Source organism: Vicugna pacos, chromosome 10, assembly GCF_048564905.1.
Source record: "Vicugna pacos chromosome 10, VicPac4, whole genome shotgun sequence".
Lineage (NCBI taxonomy): Eukaryota > Metazoa > Chordata > Mammalia > Artiodactyla > Camelidae > Vicugna > Vicugna pacos.
This window is the reverse complement of record NC_132996.1, coordinates 42,867,084-42,883,292: the sequence shown is the minus strand read 5'-3', so window position 1 is coordinate 42,883,292 and position 16,209 is coordinate 42,867,084. Positions and strand designations below refer to the sequence as shown.

General features: G+C 36.6%; 1 protein-coding gene across 1 annotated transcript in view; it reads right to left on the bottom strand.

Annotated features, from left to right (window-relative positions):
- Nucleotides 1-973: 973 nt before the first annotated feature.
- Nucleotides 974-16,209, bottom strand: part of ANO5 (anoctamin 5) — a 68,717-nt gene continuing 53,481 nt past the window's right edge. The window contains exons 15-21 of the mRNA XM_031681083.2: nt 15,007-15,176; nt 14,252-14,349; nt 10,982-11,112; nt 8,476-8,681; nt 6,629-6,807; nt 5,185-5,290; nt 974-2,613 (exon numbers count right to left, since the gene is read on the bottom strand). Coding sequence (XP_031536943.2) covers nt 2,392-2,613; nt 5,185-5,290; nt 6,629-6,807; nt 8,476-8,681; nt 10,982-11,112; nt 14,252-14,349; nt 15,007-15,176 — 1,112 coding nt within the window. The 3' untranslated portion in view covers nt 974-2,391. The remainder of the gene's footprint in view (nt 2,614-5,184; nt 5,291-6,628; nt 6,808-8,475; nt 8,682-10,981; nt 11,113-14,251; nt 14,350-15,006; nt 15,177-16,209) is intronic.

Here is a 16,209-nt window from a genome sequence, read left to right as displayed (position 1 = left end):
AGCCTAGGAACTGTCGCCTGTGGGTGTGCCTCGAGGCTCAAGGTCTACCGGAAGTCTTCTGCCATCTTGGTTGTACCCAGTTTGCCCTGGCCTCAATGGCTGTGTCATTCCTTCAGTGGTTGTACTCTGCCCTCTTCCCTCCTGTCTCAAAACTTCTTGGTGGAAAACTGAAATGTGAATACAAAGTATTTGTCAATGACATTTTAAAAGGAAAATATCTACCAATCATAGGAACTATTTACTTATCTTAAAAACAATTTCCTCCCTTGCTAGCTTCTCCATACATCCTAGAAACCCAACACTTGAGTTGGTTTAAGACTGCAGTGTACTGATAACCTTGTGAATGAAATCTAGCTTTATTTATCTTACAATCTAGCTCCATGAACACTGTTAAGCCATAAAAAAAGAAAGCTATATCCGAGAAATCAACTTCCATGCTCTTCCTTATTGTTATCGGCACCCAGGAAGGAAGCAACATGAGCTGGGCAACACACCCCACATCACTGTAACTCAGGGGCTGATTTGACAAGCCACAGATACTGCGGTTGAGACTAGTTTCACAGTAACACTGACTGGTTCTCTCAAGCAAGAAAATATCTCTCCTTCACTTGTGAAATCATTCTTCAATAACAAGATCATTTTAAATTATGCAAAAATGTTCATAAGATCTACCTAGTGAATGACAAATCATCACTACCAATATTGGAGTAACTGTCTCGTGGCTTTATAAAATGCACAACCCTCAGTTCTAAATGCTTAATACTAATCATTAGTTACTACTATATGCCATATACTCAATACTGGACATTCTATGAAAATGTTTTAGGATCACATAATGAAATACCACCTTTTTAAAAAATCTTATAATAAAGTTTCTTCTTTTGTGTGCAATTAAAAAACACAATTTTTTGAAACTGAACTGCAATTTGAAACTAGAGATTCAAATATTATATAACTAAACTGTATGTCTCTATAGTGTTAAAAACATTTATTAAGTATTTTTTTAAGGGAAAGAAGAACAAGAAGTGGGATACATGTGCCACAGGCATAAGTATGAGAGAAATAATTCAACAATTTTTTTTTTTTTACTTAGCTATCAAATCCATCACTTTATTCTTACTTGGTTGATCCACATTTGGTGTTAAACTCTGTGATTGATCTTAAACTGGCAATTTCTCTAAAACAGGTTCACATTTGAGATGTTACATCACATCAGATCAATAACACAACCACATCTTGTGGGTCAAAGGCGTAAGAACAAGGCACTGGGTGTTGTACAGTGATGCATCAACAGAAAAAATTGTAAACTCATGAAAAGATTTGAGATTGCTTTAAACAACGAGATAACATTTCACAAACAACTTGTACCTAACTTACACAAATAGCTAATGCTCAAACAAGCTTCATAACGCAAAAAAAGGCTTTGTAGAAGAAAAATGATTTTTAAAAATAATTCAATGCTTTTTTAGGTTGAGATCAATAAATTAATCAACACACATTGTCTTGCATTCATTAACTACTAGGAAGACACACTTACTTCTCTATATATTTTTCATTTACTTGAAGACCTGAAACAATCTAATACTTTTCTTTATGCTACTTTCCAGATAAGACAATCCAGTCTTAAAACTACTGTTACCAAAACGTTATCTTTAAAGAACTGAGTTGTTAGTCCTTTGCTGAGACTCAAACATTCCGTCTCTTGAAAAATCAATTCTGTTCCGTCTCTTGAAAAATCAATTCTGTATTTACCTGGAAGGGCTATCTGGAATTCTGATGGAAGTTTACCTTATTCAGGAGGATTTCGGGAACAAACTCCTGCCATGATATTTACCCAGTAATTTTAGTATGTGAGTTTTCTTATGTTATCTGATTTTGGTTTTTCTGCATAGTCTAAAATGGCAAGGTATACACACACACACACACACACACACACACACACACACACATATGGCTCAGTAGGCCTCTTCACTTCTCTTCTTTTCCCCCCAGGATTTCTCTTGATGGGAAGGAGATATAAAATAACCCAACAGAAAGAAGACCATGAAAATGAGCAGCTGCACTGGAAGGTGATGGGATAGCGCACAACCAGTGTTTAGTTCTAAACTGCAACATCCCACGATTTTAATATATTCTGATTTCATACACATTTTAAACAATCATCTACAGAACCCCCGAGAATGGTGTCTGGGGCGGGCCCAGCCAATGAAGCAGAAAAGCTCCTTCCAACCTCTACCAAACTGGCCTCTATAAAAGGGTACAAAAAACTTTGAGTTGAAGAAAAGAAAGAGGGGGTTAAAATCAACACATGGCTTCTGCCTTCTGGCCCCAAACCCAGGGAATATGACTGTGAAGTCAGACAGGCCGCTGGCCGCTGGCCGGCTGTGCCGCTCAGACTGTGGACTGAGCCAGCTGGGCTTTGTTTTCCTGAATAAGAACATGCTTGGCAAAATCATCAGAAGTCATTTTCAAGTTCTCTTTTAGTTTGTTAAGCTCAAAGTCGTGGAGAATCTTGACAGTCATTAACTTTTCTCTCTTGATTCTTTCCACAACATCTTTTGGAACATCAGGGATCATCCAGGCCAACAAAAACTTGATTAAAAACACAATGTGCTACAGGAAGCATAAAAGAAAATCAGAGACACTGTTAGAATTATCAGATGTTCAGCAGGAAATTCTTGCAAATCATTTCATTCATTCAATCTATGCTCAACACTGTAGGTAGAAAGGAAGGCGAGAAGATATGGTCCCTGTTCTGGAGCTTTCCTACAAAGACTGACATTAAACAAATAAATATATACTAAAGCACATAATTACAAAGATTCTAGTTGAAAAGTTATTAAATATATACTTAATCCATGCTCCCTCCTGAAATCCTAACAAAATATTTGTAAAGAAATTTTTAAAATATGGTCTCATTAACAAAGACAAAAAGAAAAGGGAGGAAACAGTGATTACGGACTCAAAAGAATGAAGAAAGCTGGCACTGAAATTTGCAGTTAGTGATATGGTGATGATAGGGACCAAGATAAAAGCCAATTTTGTTTTAAATCGTCAGGAAAGTTCATGAATGAAGGGCCTAAAGATTTTGAAGGCATGTGCAGGTGGAGTGGAAAATAAGAGGATTAGTTAAAAATTTGTGTAAGGAGCAGATGAATTTTCAGAACCTCTCTTTCATCCATATCCAGGTTCTCCTTTCCAGCCCCACCCTAACAGCAACGGAGCACCATATTCTCTGCAGAAATTAAGACAGAAAGCTGTGAACTCAGGGGCAGTGGAGAGAGCAGAAGTTGGAGGTGTGGCACCATACTGAAAACAGGGCAACTAAATGGAATTTAGCACATTGAAAAATAGCTAATCTGTGAAATCAGAATTACAGATATCAAAATTCTGTTGACCTCAAATGAAAAGGCTTCCTCACTAGCTTATCACGCTGCAGTGAAACCCACGCAAGTGGCATTCCTCCTGTATGCACACAGGGCTTATCATCAGCTTCCACTGCTTTGCGCTTAAATACAAGGAGACTGCCAGTAACAACCAAATATGTAAGACAGTCTCTAACCTGAGAGGATAAGACTAAAACAAATAAACAGAATGAAGAGGAAACAGAAATAATGATGGAAGCAAAATACAATAAAAAGACAAAGATATGAATCTGCCTATTTATAGGAGAGAAAATTAGTTAGAACTTCAAAACGGGGAGTTATAACACCTGAACAACAGAAGTTCCAGAAAGACAGAACAGAGAAGATAAGGAAATCATCAAAGAAATAATACAATGCACCTGAAGGGTAATTACATTTTCAGATTCAAGGGGCTTCAGTGAGTGTGCAGAACAATGAATATTGTTCAGTATCAACTGACTGTCTTGTGAAGTTTCATAAAAGAAGGACTAGTGAGAGACTCCTCAAAGCTTATCGATATAAAAGAGATCATAAACAAAGACTGGGGAATTAAAACAGTATTGTATTTTATAACAACAGTAGAAGCTGACAGAAAATAGAGCAATGTCTTTGAAAATTTCAGGAATACCCAAATAAAGTTGGTTGAAAAATTTTCAAGGGAGATGACTTTTAGTCTTGAATTCTATACCAATTAATCACTTACAAGAAAAAGAAAAAATTTTAATATTCAAGTTCTCGAAAATTGACAGCCCATTATTTTCCTCAGAAAATTAAAGAAAGATGTGCTTTATCAAAATAAGCTAGTAATCCAAGAATGGGAGAGAATATAGTATTCAATACAAGAGAAGTTGAACAGAAGTCCCAGAATAATGCTGAGTCGGAGCCTGGGATGATTGAAAAGTTAATGAAAATAATAAACAAACAAAAACAAAAATTCAAAAGAATTCCTATTGTAATTTACCAGACTGCAAGGTGATCTAAACCTCTGATGGAAAATGTGGGAGTGAAAGTGATAAATTCATAAAGAACTGAGAGGGGTGGGGCTTTAAATTACTTACATGTATAACCTTGATAAAAATAAAATAAATTACACAAAAACTGATTGGAATCTGTGGTGCTTGCATTAGACTTGCCTAGTCTATTATTGGCCTTTACTGGCAAGTGAAGAAGTGCCTTACATTTATCTCTCTCTTATTGGTCTTCATGTCTTATAATTTGCAGCACTCAGTTTGTTAACTTAGTCTATCTAATACCCCTCCATATTCGTTCTCTTTTACTGCAGGACTTGTATCCATAATTACACTAGATATTCCACCAGGGAGGAAACGTAAGACAGTGGGCAGAGCAGAGGCTTGGCAGTGAGACATCTGGCACTGAAACCCAGCTCTAATATTAGCTGATTATCTTTAAACCAACTACCTAATTTTGCTGACTCTTGGACTCGTTTGTCAAGGGTGAATAATGAAGTCAAATTTACACAGTTATTATTATAGCCTCTGGAACCAGTGTAGAGTGGGTATTCAGCAAAATCAGCAGATCCTCTGCCCTCACACTGGCCTCAAGGGACCTTTTCTGTCAGTATGTTATCTTCAATAGCAACTGAATAACAGGCAATCCATTGTACTGAAAATATTCCTAAGTTACTTTTTGTGACAACCAATACTTCCTTCAAAACAATCTATTGAGATAATGCTAATTTTCTGTGGAGCAGATACCTTTAGAAACATATGCCTAAAGGGAAAAAAGAGACGAACTGGAATGAAGGCTGAGAAAGGTTTACCTCCATAACTATGATGAAGGTCATCTTGGCAGCAAGGACGTGCCAGTACTTCATATTATGAAAATATTTCTCATCGTGATCAGGAGGATTTCTGTAATCTCTGTACCTGAAAAAAAATGGAAGTGTATGCCAAAAATTAGCTGTAGCTTCAAACAAGAGACCTAGCATAAATCCACATTATTCCTTTTAAGAGACTTTTTAGGTGACCACAGAAGTCAAGTCAAAGGAAAATACTGCTATTATGAAACATTTCTTTCTTACAGAGATAAAAGTCACGGCCCTATGCTACTCATGCATAATAAAGATATAGCAGAAGACACAAGTGAAACTTCTCCTTGCCTTCAAAGACAAATTTCTCCAAAGAGTTAGCAACATTTGCTCTTTCCATTCCCTCTCTTCCTACTCCTTGACACGCCTACTTCCATCATCGCTGCACTGAAACCAACGGTCTCCTGTCATTAAGCTGAAGGAATATTTTAATCCCTGTCGTATTTGACCTGTGAAGGACAGGACTTGACATTGTCAACCGGTTCCATTTTCTTAAAGCTCTATTTTCTCTCGGCTTATCTGGCACTTCATCGTTTTTGTTTTCCTTATTATCCTTCTGGAGTTTTCTTGGTGATCAATTTCTAAGTTCATTTTTTTTTTCTACAAAGTTTCTAGATCTTGATGTTCTTCAAAAATTTAGTTCAGCTAGGAATTGATGGCATCAAGAAATCTGACACTTGTCCATGTCATGATTCCTCTATATAAAAATATGGACCATAACAATGTTTTGTCTACATGTGTTGCACCATTTTGCTGGGTTTTTGTCAGAATCCCAGATAAAGCAGTTGGTTTAAGGTTTAAGTTTAAAAGCCTTGATGTAACACACACACACACATAAACACACTACACAACTAATTTTTATATATATAATCATTAATCCTAGAGTAAAAAGATCCCCACAGTAAATGAGACACTGAGGGTGAAAACAGCAGGTTCACAAATTCAATTTCACACTCCTTCCTACATGGAAGAAACCTTTTAAATGGGATGGCCAGTGAACTAATCACATCTACCTCACTCTATCTTGTTTTGAGGACATATAGTTAAATTCAAGTAGCTTAAACACACATATATTATGACCATGCTGTAGGATCTAAAGATACTATAACTTGGGATCAAGGGGGCATTTGTTGGAGAAAAATTTTCCAATAAATTTGAAAATAAGAAATATTTCAAAATTGTCATTATCTTTCTCCATAATATCTCTTACTTCTGGACATTCTACTTTCCTAAACCAGAACCATACAATGTATGCATTCTAGAAATGTGCATGTACTTTATTCATCAGAAATTTTTACTGCCCCAAGTAAAACATTTTTTAAGACATGAAGGAAATGGAGAACTTAAGAAATACATTTAAAAAGCAAAATTAAAACCTAAGAAATTAAGAGAAAACCTGCAAGTGGTGAAGTCCCGTTTTTCCGAAGGCACAGTGTTGTTTGGAAAATCCGCTATCAGGAATGTTGACAGGCTGTCGTTGACATACCCTTTTAAAGGCTCAATGCTATTTGTTGAGTAGGCATAGTAGTAAACTAAACGAGGAATCATGTCTGATGTAAATGCAACAATAAAAGCCTAAAGGACAAAGCAAGAGAGAGATTATGAGCTAACAATCTAGTTTTGTCTTTCAGTTCCATGTGACATATAGATGCAAAATGTTTAGAATGCTATTACCAATCACGCTAATATGAGTCTTTGAAACGTGAGCTATGAGTCTAGAACATGAAGTAGTTCATTTATAGTATATGATTAATATTCCAAGATTTCATAGCTAAAAAGTGGCTACGTTGAAAATTTAACCGAAATGTATCTGTCTCCAAAAACACCATGCCTGTATCTGTCTCTTTCCATCATGCCTTGCTATTTCTTACATTTCTTTTTGTTTCTTAACACGGTTCTACTGTCCTTAACCAAATTTACTTGCCTAGACCAACTCCATAAACTGGGACAGACTGTGAGTGTGTGTACGTCTGCATGCATATGTGTGTGTGTAGGGAATGGAGAAGAGAGAGAGGACCTGAGACATTTCCCACAGTTCAGTGCAATTAATTTCAGTATTTGATTCCACAGGAATGGCATCTTCCCATCCTTTCCTAAGCGCTGGAGTAGTGTGCACAGCACATTTCCTTCAGGTAAGACAAATCAATTTAAAACCATCGGGCTCTGCCATCTACATCTTTAGTGGTAGATTTTTAAAAAGTATTTAATATTGCTTCTAAAGCTACTGGTCCATTTCAGGGTTTCTGTCACTTACTGAATGCATTTTGGCAGTTTTATTTTCTAGAAAATGTGATAATTTCAAATAGATTTTATAAAGTATTAGAATAAACGCATACATAGCCGTCTCTCATAATTTTCTCACTTGTACCTCGTAACTCTTTTTTTCTTGAGATTTTCAGAGTTTTGTTTATTTTGTCTTTTCAGTGAACCAACTCTTGATTGACTTAGCAATTACATTGCTTTTTGTTTGTTTTCTAATTTGGTTATTTTTGATTATATATTTATTAATTCTTTCTTACTACTTTCTAATGATTCGCTTTACATTTTTCCTTAAGTTTCTTAAGTTACATGCTCAACTCATGCTTTTCTGTCTTCTTTTTAATAATATAAGCATGTGTTGCTATACATTTTAACTGTAGGTTACATTTAGGTTTTCATTTTAATTAGGCTACCCTTACAATTTCAGTATTATTTCTTCATTGTATAATAAAGCTTCCTTATAAGCATGAGTGTTAAGTGGTTAAATTTTCTTTTTTGGCTGTCTTATTATTAATTTCAATTTTTATACCATTATTGTTGGAGAATATGTGGTGTATAATTTCTACTTTGGGGAATTTAGTTTTATTATCATTTTTAATAAGTGATCCATAAATATAAAAGGTAAATCTTATGTCTTATTTGCAGTATACAACTTTATGTATAATCAAGCTTTAATTGTATTACTTAAATCCTTTATACCATTACTTATTTTCTGTCTTACTCTGCCATATGCTGTAAAACTGTATCATGGTATTCTAATGAGCATGTGTTTTATAGTTTTCCTTGTATTTCTAAGAGTTTGCATGTCACAGATTTGTCTGTGCTGTTTAGTGTATAAAAGTTTAGGGATGTTTTATCTTTCTAAACTGTCACCATGATGAAATTAATGTGAATAAATGCTTAGTTAAATATCACTCACCTCCCCTCATCCCCCAGAAAACAAAATAAAGTACAGAATTATCTTACTGAAATAGGTCTACTTACATTAGTTGCAACAGAAAGGACAGCCATTCCATAGAGAATGTCTTGCCAAACACCTATGCTATGAGCCTTAGCAGCTACAGGTCTCCTGTACTGAGTAGTAAGCTTCCAGGCATCCACTCGAATCTCTATAATATTATTCAAGAGAGCAAGAAGAGGAGCCAAAGGAAAAGACGCCACAAATAATGTAACAAATCCAAACTGGATAACTGCAGCGAAAAAAGAAAAACATTTTAACCTATAGTAAAAAAGAATATGAAAAAAATATATATATATATACACATGTGTATAACTGAATCACTATGCTGTACACAGAAATTAACTCAACATTGTAAATCAACTACACTTTAATAAAAAAAATTTTTATTAAAGAAATAAAAATTCACAAACTCATTATTGTGGAGGGAAAATGGGGGAACACTCCGCCCAACTCCTGCCTCTTTCCTTCATTTTGGAGGGATCTACACCGGCAAAACATGCCAGGCCTCTTTCCAGCTGCCCACTTCCTCCTCCTGGTAGGAAACATAGTGACTTATTTGCTCGCTACAACAGGAAGGAGAAAACGGGCATGCACAGCTCAGTTCTCTCCCTGCTGTTTCTTTAGGGATCTGCTTGTTGAAAACAGTATCTATTCTTGTTAGATAAGATATTCTTATTCTTCTTAAAACATAGTCTTTTATTATGGTCTATGGTTAGTTCCATGCTGGTCTATGGGGTAATCAAATTTCTACCTTGCTAATCTATGTACTTTTTAAAGTCAGAGACAACGACCAACTCATTTGTATGCTCTGGGTATACAAAAGTATTCAACTACAAGCCTTATAAATGAATGTATTATTTAAGATTTGAAGAGGCTAACAGAGGGAAAGGTAGTACAAACAAAGTATTTGAGAATAAATCAGAAAATGAATCATATAAAGCATTGGAAACATATATAAATTTTATGTAGCAAAGGAAATATACATATTCTGGAATTGAGGTACTTGTTAAGGTCCTGATCCTCTGTACTATCTTGACATTTTTAAAATAAGTTTTACTCTCTTTCCTCACTAAGACTTGACACCTGTGTATGCTGGCTTCTCTGCCCATTTTTCTCCTTTGGTTCCATCAATGCTCGGGATAAAAGAATCCATGCAGTTGGCAGACCGGGGCTTCCCATGTAAGTGAAGAAAAAAGGAATCAGAGATACTAAAATGTCTTTCTATTGAAGGAAGAAAGGATCTTCCACTAGCCCTCTATTTTTAGACAGATCTCGAATGCTTCTAGATTTCAGCTTTTCTCATAAGACTTCTTCATTAGAATCAGTCTTGTCATCTATTAAACCAAGTAGAGAAACTGCTTCCTTCCCATCTTCTCTATTGAACCAAGCGATAGAAAATTAAGATGAAGTATTATTCAGGAACAGCTTGAATTTCTAGGTTCAAATCTAGATCTATACTTATAATCTTTGTGGCCTGTGGCAAATTACTTTAAACTATCCAAGTTTCAGTATCCTCTAAAATAAAATGCAGTGGACAATGACTATTTTGTAGCATGTTTCTAGATTACAGATGATGTATGTAAAACATCAGAATTAGTTAACTCTTAGCTGCGTCTCAGTCAATGGTAGTTAATCTTGTTATGAACCCTTGACTTCATCTTTTAACTTCAGTCATAATTTCTGATGCATTTATGCACAAATCCACTTGAAACATACACGATTAACTAAAAATCAGTCTTATCACTCCATAAAACAAGGACTACCTAATTTTATAACTGGAGACTTCTTCCTATTTGTCCTAAATTTACCTATTTTAATCCAGGTATTATATGTATGTATTATACTGGAGAATCAGTAACAAATTCAGGTCATCTCATTTATTCTACCATGACTTTTATGGGCCTTGAGAATAAGTTGGGAAAACTGTCCCTCTTAATTCCAAAGAAGCAGAGACAGTCCCTTGAGAGGAAACACTCTGAGTAAACTCCACAAGCAGTCCCCATCATTGTCTCTCCTAAAATTTCACCACAAGATCTCTTCTCTGTTCAATCCTTAGAATATTTTATGCATTTCTTGTGTCAAATTTGGGATTTCCTTGCATAACTGCTTTTAGCCTTCTTCTTTGCAGCCTGAAATGAAGGACATACACTAAATGTATGTCAGACTCTGGAAATGCTTTTCAATGTGTTCTCTCTATGAGCGGTCACTGAGACAAACAAAAGGAGAAAGCTATTTAAATTTAATTTGAGATCCTTACTTTATTTGGCTCAACAATATTTACATTCCATTGACAGGGAAAAAATATCTCTGAGACTTGTGTTTTGAAACTAAATTCCATTCTGCATTCTGTTTGGTGGGAAATAGAAAAACTGAACCAATCTTGTCATATCCATCCATCTTTTTTTTCAATCCCACCATCCAATGATTTATTGAACACCTACTACGTGCAAGGCAGGAAGAAATATTAAGAGCTGAAAAACACATTTTACTCAGCCTATTCCATGTTTCAAGACAGTGGTTGAAAATTACCTGTTTCCAAGTACTCATAGAATAGCCCAAGGGAACCAAAAGTTTCAAGGTCATGGTCCTGCTCCCATCGACTGTATAGCTTTTCAGAGTTGGTTCGAGCCTTTCGGCGTCTCCACCAATTCAGAACCAAGCTGTTGGAAGTGATTAAAGTAAATGCATGAATAGGGTTTAAAAGAAAGGGGTCAGAGAATCAGATCTTGAAATGGGCAGTAAGAGAGGTGAAGTAACCTAAGATCACAGAACAAGTAGAGGCAGCACTACAGCTCAGGTCCAAGTTCAAATCTAGTGTTCTGTTCACAGTAACTGCTGAGGGCAAAAGGTCTCTATGAGGGTGATTAAGAAAGTAATACAGCCCTGACTCTCTGCATGGAAATGTATGTACTCAGACAGTTCTGTGAAAGAGCGCGTGGAGGAAAGGGTCACCACAGCACTGTTTTTTCTATTTAATTTACTAACCTTTATGTTATGATACTCAGATGGCCACTTGGGGAAATGAGAAATCGGTTACAATAGAAAATGCATGACAAGGGAATGTAGAGGCTTATCTAACACATGAAAATAAATGTAAAAATCCTAATCAGAGTATTACCTAATTAACTTCTACACTACATAAAAATAATATATCATGATGTTAGATTACTTAAAGGAACTAAAAGGGTTTTTATTAGAAACTCAATCAATGTAAGAGACCATTTTAATAGATTTAAGGAGGCAAATATGAAACCATGTTGATTGATGCAGAAAAATGCATCTGATAGGGGGAGGGTATAGTGCAGTTGTAGAGCGCGTGCTTAACATGCACGAGGTCCTGGGTTCGATCCCCAGTACTTTCGTTAAATAAATAAATAAACAAAAATAAAACTAATTGCCTCCCTCCCCCAGAAAAAAAATTTTAAAAAGAAAAATACATCTGATGTATTTCAATCACCTATTAAAAACTATTTATTACTCCAAAGTAGGATAAGAAGGTAATTACCTCAAACTGATCAAAAGCACCTACCAAAATCCTGGGGTGAACATCAATCTTACTGGGGAAAAGTCAGAAGCATTCTTTTTGGAATCAAGAACAAAATAAGAGTGTGTGATCACAGTCAAGACTTTATTGGAGCTCTTACCCAGAACAATAAGATGAAAAAAGAAAAAGGCAGAAGAATCAGAAATAGAGGAGAAATCTATGATTATTAACAGTCATGTTAATGGGCTGTCTGTATAGAAAACCCAAATGAAATTAGACAAAAATTATTAAGAATAATAATAGAGTTTATCAATATATTTCATTCCCATATACTCAGAAAACACTGGTAGAAAACATAATTTTTAAAAAGATATCATTTACAATAGCAATTAAAATCAGAAGTATCTAGAAATGGGTTTGACAAAAGACATATGACCTATATGCCAAAGTTTAAATATTTATTTGAAGTCATTAGAGTTCAAAATAAATGTTCATGAATAAAAAGACCCAGCATAATAAAATGTCAGTTGTTTTTATTGAAACCATCAAAATGTAATTTCAGTCAAAAACCCAAAATACTTTCCCATGTGAAATCTGACAAGATGATTCTAAAATTCACACGGAAACATGAAAGAACAGGGAGAGCCAAGACATTTCTATAGATGAAGAGTAAGTTGGTAAAACCTGTCCCACCAGCACTGAAGAGTTAACTAGGGGAGGGGACTACTGGCGCAGGAACAGACGAATCCTGGAACAGCATGAAGACCTAGCACGAGGCTCGCTCTTGCTGTGCGACATGCATGGTACTGCAGATAGTGGAGAGTGGGGAAGGCGGGCTTTGCAAGTTTTTGAATGTTGGTTTGTAGGCTTAAATGTACTTGTTTCTTTTTTCCTTGACTCCCCTGACTGTCTCTTTTCCTCTCTGTGCATATTTTATTCTCCCTCTTGTGTTTGGGTTAGGAGTTACCTCCATTCTGCTCTCCAGCTTCTCAATCTAGACCTAGGGTTTAAAAAACATGTGGCAATACTAGGGATGTGGTGTATCAAATACTGTTTGAAAGGGTAAGCCTGCCTTTGTCAGCACACGAAGTAGCACCCCAGGAGCACGAGGAGACAGTGGGGTGGGCGAGAGCAGAGCGGGGAGGGTGCTTTCTACCGTCTTTCATGAGTAAATAGGAATAAACCTAGCTCCTGATTTCAGTACAGTGAAACCGGCTAGTCCCCTGTCTTAAATGGTGCACATTTGGTCCAATTCACGCTGCAGGTGCTAAACTCTGACACTATCATTTCCAAAGCTGGAGCCGTACAAGATAACAGGTTTATAATTCTTAATCTTTTTCCCATGGAAATTTTCACCTTGTATTTGAGATTAGCTGTCACTTTGATTTTCTTTTTTTATAAGGTACTCATTATTGCTATGCTTTTGGGACAGAGAGTGATTCTTTCATGTGTTAGCATTTCATTCATGACCAGTTTTTGTGCCTAGATGTACAACCAAGCAGGACCCCGTGGGGCCTTCCCGGCCATGTCCTCTGCGTTAGCTCCTCTCTGAAGTAACCCAGATACCAGTATCTGATGCACGTGTCCTGAGTTGTTCTACAGATGTGAAAACCTCCACAGAACAGAAGATGTTGACTACTTGAGGACCATGAGCATATGGACTGGAACCTAAGGACTGATAATGGGACCCCTGTGACATGAGCCTTTTATCTCACCACCAACCAATCAGAGGACAGTGCACGAGGTGATCACATGCCCTGAGACCCCCTCCCTCACCTAGTCTTTAAAAACGTTTTCCTGAAACGTATTAGAGAGTTCCGGCTTTTACAGCACTAGGTGTCCAGGACTCCTTGCTTGGTGCCTTATAGTAAACGCCACACTTCCCTTCACCACAACCTGGTGTCAGCAGATTGGATTTACTGCACGCAGGCAAGCAGATCTGAGTTTGGTTTGGTAACAGAGGTGTCCATGAACACAGACATTTTTAAAGGGTTCAACTTTGAGTAGTTTTGAAGAATAATATAAAGCATGTAGAAAAATCTACAGAGCATGTAACACTTAGATTTCCCAGTGGAATCTGCACAGGAGAGAGAGATAATTACCTTTCCCTCAACTTTACTCAAGCAATAGAGATGCATATTTTAAAAAGTCTGTATTCCCTTAATATGGTCTTGATTGTTGATTAAAAGTGAAGTCTTTTTTTTGTTGTTGTTGACGTAAACCTTTGCTAATCAAAGGTACCATGATAATCAAATCTTCCAGAGGAAATCTCTCATGGTTACTTAAATCAAGCAAAAACTCTAAGTCATACATACGGATATATAGCTTCTTTAACGTTTCCAAAGACCTGTTTCCCAGTCATTATGATGGTCAACTGGGTTGTCAATTCTATTAGACAGCCTCCAGGATCACACTAGTAAAAAGGAAAAAGAGAAAAATAAAGTGAATGATGAAAGATGGACTTCTGCAACAAAAGAAATCCCAAGCCAGACAGTTAGAATCTGAAGATTTGGGTTGGAATGGATATTAAAGGGATATTTAGCTCAATAGTTCCAAGCATGATCACAGCGCAGTACCAGTCTAGCTGCATTAGACTCAACTGTGAAATATGTTAAAAACAGATTTCTGGTTCTCATCCTTAGAAGATTCTGAAACTTTATATCTGGGTTAGCGCTGGAAGTTGTTATTTTCTCCACATGATCTGGATGCACAGCCAGGTTTGGAAGCCACTGAACTGGTCTAACTCTGTACACATGGTAGAGCCCTTTTTGCTGTACCTCCAGAAAGTTATCATCCGTCCTTTGCCAGAAGCCTTCAGGAACTTACTTATTCCAGTTCATAGCTCAAATTTTATACCTAATAATAGGTAAAATATAACTTCTTGCCCAAAAGTAACTGGAAAGTCTGTCAGATACCAGGATTCCAAGACCAATACCCTCTGTAGACAGAGTCAGGGTCCTAGACTTCTGCAACTTGGTAACACCTGAGTTAGCACTGGGCACACCGGAAGGTATTTAGTTAACACTGAGTTACTGAAGCTACAAACCTCACTTCTCAAGAGAATTTTTACCTCTTCACTTCTCCACACGTGAAACAAATATGTGTATCTTCCGGGATAGCCCACGATCTTCCCTTTAAAGAAAGCTACGTAGAAGCAGGATGAATAATAATTCACAAACTGAAACAGGAACATTTTCAAGGTAAGACTGCTCTCATACTCCTGGTAAGTTCGAGGAAGTTCTGGTAAATAAAAAACACCAAGGTTTAATAATGCTCCTTCCTTAAATTTTGTACTCCCCAGGACAAGTGGACATCTAGTCATGTTATTCTGGGAGTCTACTGAAGTGCTCCCCACTCTGGTCATAATTGATCAATAGTAAGTAACTATGGATATGTTCTAGGCTTTCTGTTAGAGATTTTGCATTAATCTAATCACTGGAGAAGCCTACGAAGCTGTCCTTATTACATTTAGAGGGATGAAATACATGCCTAGGGTCACACAGTCAGAATACGGAATTCACAGCCTTATCGGGCTGAAGAGCCTTATGCTCATCCCCATACACTCTCCAGTATCCTGTAAGCATATCAGATCTTTCTCTCTGATCTGTTTTCAATCACGTTTAAACAGAATAAATTATATAAAGGGCAGAGGATGATTTCCAAACTGAATTGTGCTTTCCTCTCATGAATTAAATGGCTTTATCAATTGTGAAAATGATGTCATGCAAATAATGGCAGTAATAGTACACATTTTCCCCTCTCTTTTATTTAAAATGCATGCTCATGATCTATCATTTAATGAATTCCACAGATAAGAAAATGTTAGCTTCTCTTGGCACCACAGTAGAACAACATAAGGCACAGAAGAGTAAGGGAGCATGTTTTCCTGAGCTGACGATCTCCCAAAAGCATGAGCTGATCCAGCCAAATCCATGACATTTTTAGCGATACCGAAGTAGTAACACATATTCTAAAAACACAGATAACTCCTCAGTCTTACTGAAATTTAGTTGCACTCCTACAAAATCTCTAATGTGAATACAAGTGATTTTCCTCGTTGGAGAAAGCGGAAGGTTTTTTTTTGGTGCTTTGCTTTTGGGTTCTATTTGCCATGAATTTTTTCTTTCTTTTTTTGATGTTGCTAGCAGAAAAAAGAAGTAAAACTGAGGTAGAAGATCTTCAGATTTGAAAATGGCATCTAATTACAGTTGCCTCCCAGTGCTTGCTCTGGTGCTGAGTGTACAGTGCTACCTTTTTGGTTCCCGTTGGCACG